The sequence below is a fragment of the Salvelinus sp. IW2-2015 genome, unplaced genomic scaffold, assembly GCF_002910315.2.
Source record: "Salvelinus sp. IW2-2015 unplaced genomic scaffold, ASM291031v2 Un_scaffold6513, whole genome shotgun sequence".
In the NCBI taxonomy this organism is placed as follows: domain Eukaryota; kingdom Metazoa; phylum Chordata; class Actinopteri; order Salmoniformes; family Salmonidae; genus Salvelinus; species Salvelinus sp. IW2-2015.
The window spans coordinates 5437-8233 of NW_019947775.1; the positions used below are offsets into that span (position 1 = coordinate 5437).

Sequence of the window (2797 nt, forward strand, 5' to 3'; positions counted from 1 at the left end):
TCCATACTGTCTCTCTGTACCCAGTCACTAACACTCCCTTCTGTCTCTCTGTTACCAGTCACTAACACTCCATACTCCTTCTGTCTCTCTGTTACCCAGTCACTAGCACTCCATACTGTCTCTCTGTTACCCAGTCACTAACACTCCCTTCTGTCTCTCTGTTACCCAGTCACTAACACTCCATACTCCCTTCTGTCCTCTCTGTTACCCAGTCACTAGCACTCCATACTGTCTCTCTGTTACCCAGTCACTAACACTCCCTTCTGTCTCTCTGTTACCCAGTCACTAACACTCCATACTCCCTTCTGTCTCTCTGTTACCCAGTCACTAACACTCCCTTCTGTCTCTCTGTTACCCAGTCACTAGCACTCCCTTCTGTCTCTCTGTTACCCAGTCACTAACACTCTATACTCCCTTCTGTCTCTCTGTTACCCAGTCACTAACACTCTATACTCCCTTCTGTCTCTCTGTTACCCAGTCACTAACACTCCCTTCTGTCTCTCTGTTACCCAGTCCACTAACACTCCATACTCCCTTCTGTCTCTCTGTTACCCAGTCACTAACACTCCCTTCTGTCTCTCTGTTACCCAGTCACTAACACTCCCTTCTGTCTCTCTGTTACCCAGTCACTAGCACTCCCTTCTGTCTCTCTTTTACCCAGTCACTAACACTCCACTCCCTTCTGTCTCTCTGTTACCCAGTCACTAACACTCCAGAGTAGTGAACTACATGGGTAGAGTAGTGCACTACATGGGTAGAGTAGTGTACTACATGGGTAGAGTAGTGAACTACATGGGTAGAGTAGTGAACTACATGGGTAGAGTAGTGCACTACATGGTAGAGTAGTGTACTACATGGGTAGAGTAGTGAACTACATGGGTAGAGTAGTGTACTACATGGGTAGAGTAGTGAACTGCATGGGTAGAGTAGTGTACTACATGGGTAGAGTAGTGTACTACATGGGTAGAGTAGTGAACTGCATGGGTAGAGTAGTGTACTACATGGGTAGAGTAGTGAACTGCATGGGTAGAGTAGTGTACTACATGGGTAGAGTAGTGTACTACATGGGTAGAGTAGTGACTACATGGGTAGGATAGTGAACTACATCGGTAGAGTAGTGTACTACATGGGTGAGTAGTGTACTACATGGGTAGGATAGTGAACTACATGGGTAGAGTAGTGAACTGCATGGTAGAGTAGTGTACTACATGGGTAGAGTAGTGTACTACATGGGTAGAGTAGTGAACTACATGGGTAGGATAGTGAACTACATCGGTAGAGTAGTGTACTACTTATGGTAGAGTAGTGTACTACATGGGTAGGATAGTGAACTACATGGGTAGAGTAGTGAACTACATGGGTAGAGTAGTGTACTACATGGGTAGAGTAGTTTACTACATGGGTAGAGTAGTGTACTGCATGGGTAGAGTAGTGTACTACATGGGTAGAGTAGTGTGTCAGAAAGCATCATTTGGACTGAGCCTCTAAGTAATATGTCTGAACGTCTCTCCATGACAACCCCATACAGCCCAGTGAAGCAGCTAATAGCATCAGTCTGTTACGTGTGTGTCTCATTAGAGCCAGTCAGACAGGCTGCTGGGGACTATTGTAGTACGTGACAAGGGAAGATGCCTAAGCATTGCCCTGGTTTTGTACCGTTGGCTGCTGGAAGAAATGTAGAGAAAAAAAAGGACTTGAGACATATAGTTATGAGACAAGATCATGTATGTTATGGATAGTGAATCATATAATTGTCCTGAACTCCTCCCGACTGCGTTAATGATGGCTATTTTGGCAGAAACAACAGACACGAAACGTTGAGATACAGAATGAGGAAGTGAATCACAGAATTGATCTATTCACTCTCACACAAGCTCACACAAGCTCACACACACACACACACACACACACACACACACACACACACACACACACACACACACACACACACACACACACACACACACACACACACACACACCACACACACACACACACAACACACACTGACAGTCCGGCCTCACAGAGCACCTAATTGAACGGTTTAAGGCTCAGAGGGCAGCTCTATACATCAGATGTCTCAGAGGTTTTGAGTAAAACAGTAAAAAATTGTTAAACAGTAAGAAACATTTACTAAATACACTTCAAAATGACTAAAACCAAGTCGAAACTGTGTAGAAATGATAATGGACATACACTCATACAGTTTCTTGACCATGTGCACTCCGCTAATAATCACCTACATTAAAGCTGGACAGTCAGGGAGCATAGAACATTCCCAAAACGACGGCTAGATGGCGAGGACGTTTTCATTGCGGCCCTCCCAGACCTCGTTAAAGACCGAATGCAAACCCCCGGGGAAAAATGTGTTTGATTCTCATGTGGACAGGTCTGTACCCAAGACAGTCTGTACCCAAGACAGTCTTTACCCAAGACAGTCTGTACCCAAGACAGTCTTTACCCAAGACAGTCTGTACCCAAGACACTCTGTACCCAAGACACTTTGTACCCAAGACACTTTTTACCCAAGACACTTTGTACCCAAGACACTTTGTACCCAAGATACTTTGTACCCAAGACAGTCTGTACCCAAGACAGTCTTTACACAAGACAATCTTTACCCAAGACAGTCTGTACCCAAGACAGTCTTTACCCAAGACAGTCTGTACCCAAGACAGTCTGACCAAGATACTTTGTACCCAAGACAGTCTGTACCCAAGACAGTCTTTACACAAGACAATCTTTACCCAAGACAGTCTGTACCCAATACAGTCTTTACCCAAGACAGTCTGTACCC

General features: G+C 45.0%; 1 protein-coding gene across 1 annotated transcript; it reads right to left on the reverse strand.

The window, feature by feature from the left end:
• Positions 1 to 741: 741 nt before the first annotated feature.
• LOC112078922 (dynein heavy chain-like) lies at positions 742 to 1446 on the reverse strand (the record flags this gene model as incomplete). Its single annotated transcript, XM_024145021.2, is given in 6 exon segments — positions 742 to 839; positions 842 to 1078; positions 1081 to 1131; positions 1134 to 1193; positions 1196 to 1293; positions 1295 to 1446. Coding segments are annotated over 6 exon segments (696 nt in total), but the record flags the coding sequence as incomplete, so codon positions are not given.
• Between the last annotated feature and the right edge of the window lie 1351 nt (positions 1447 to 2797).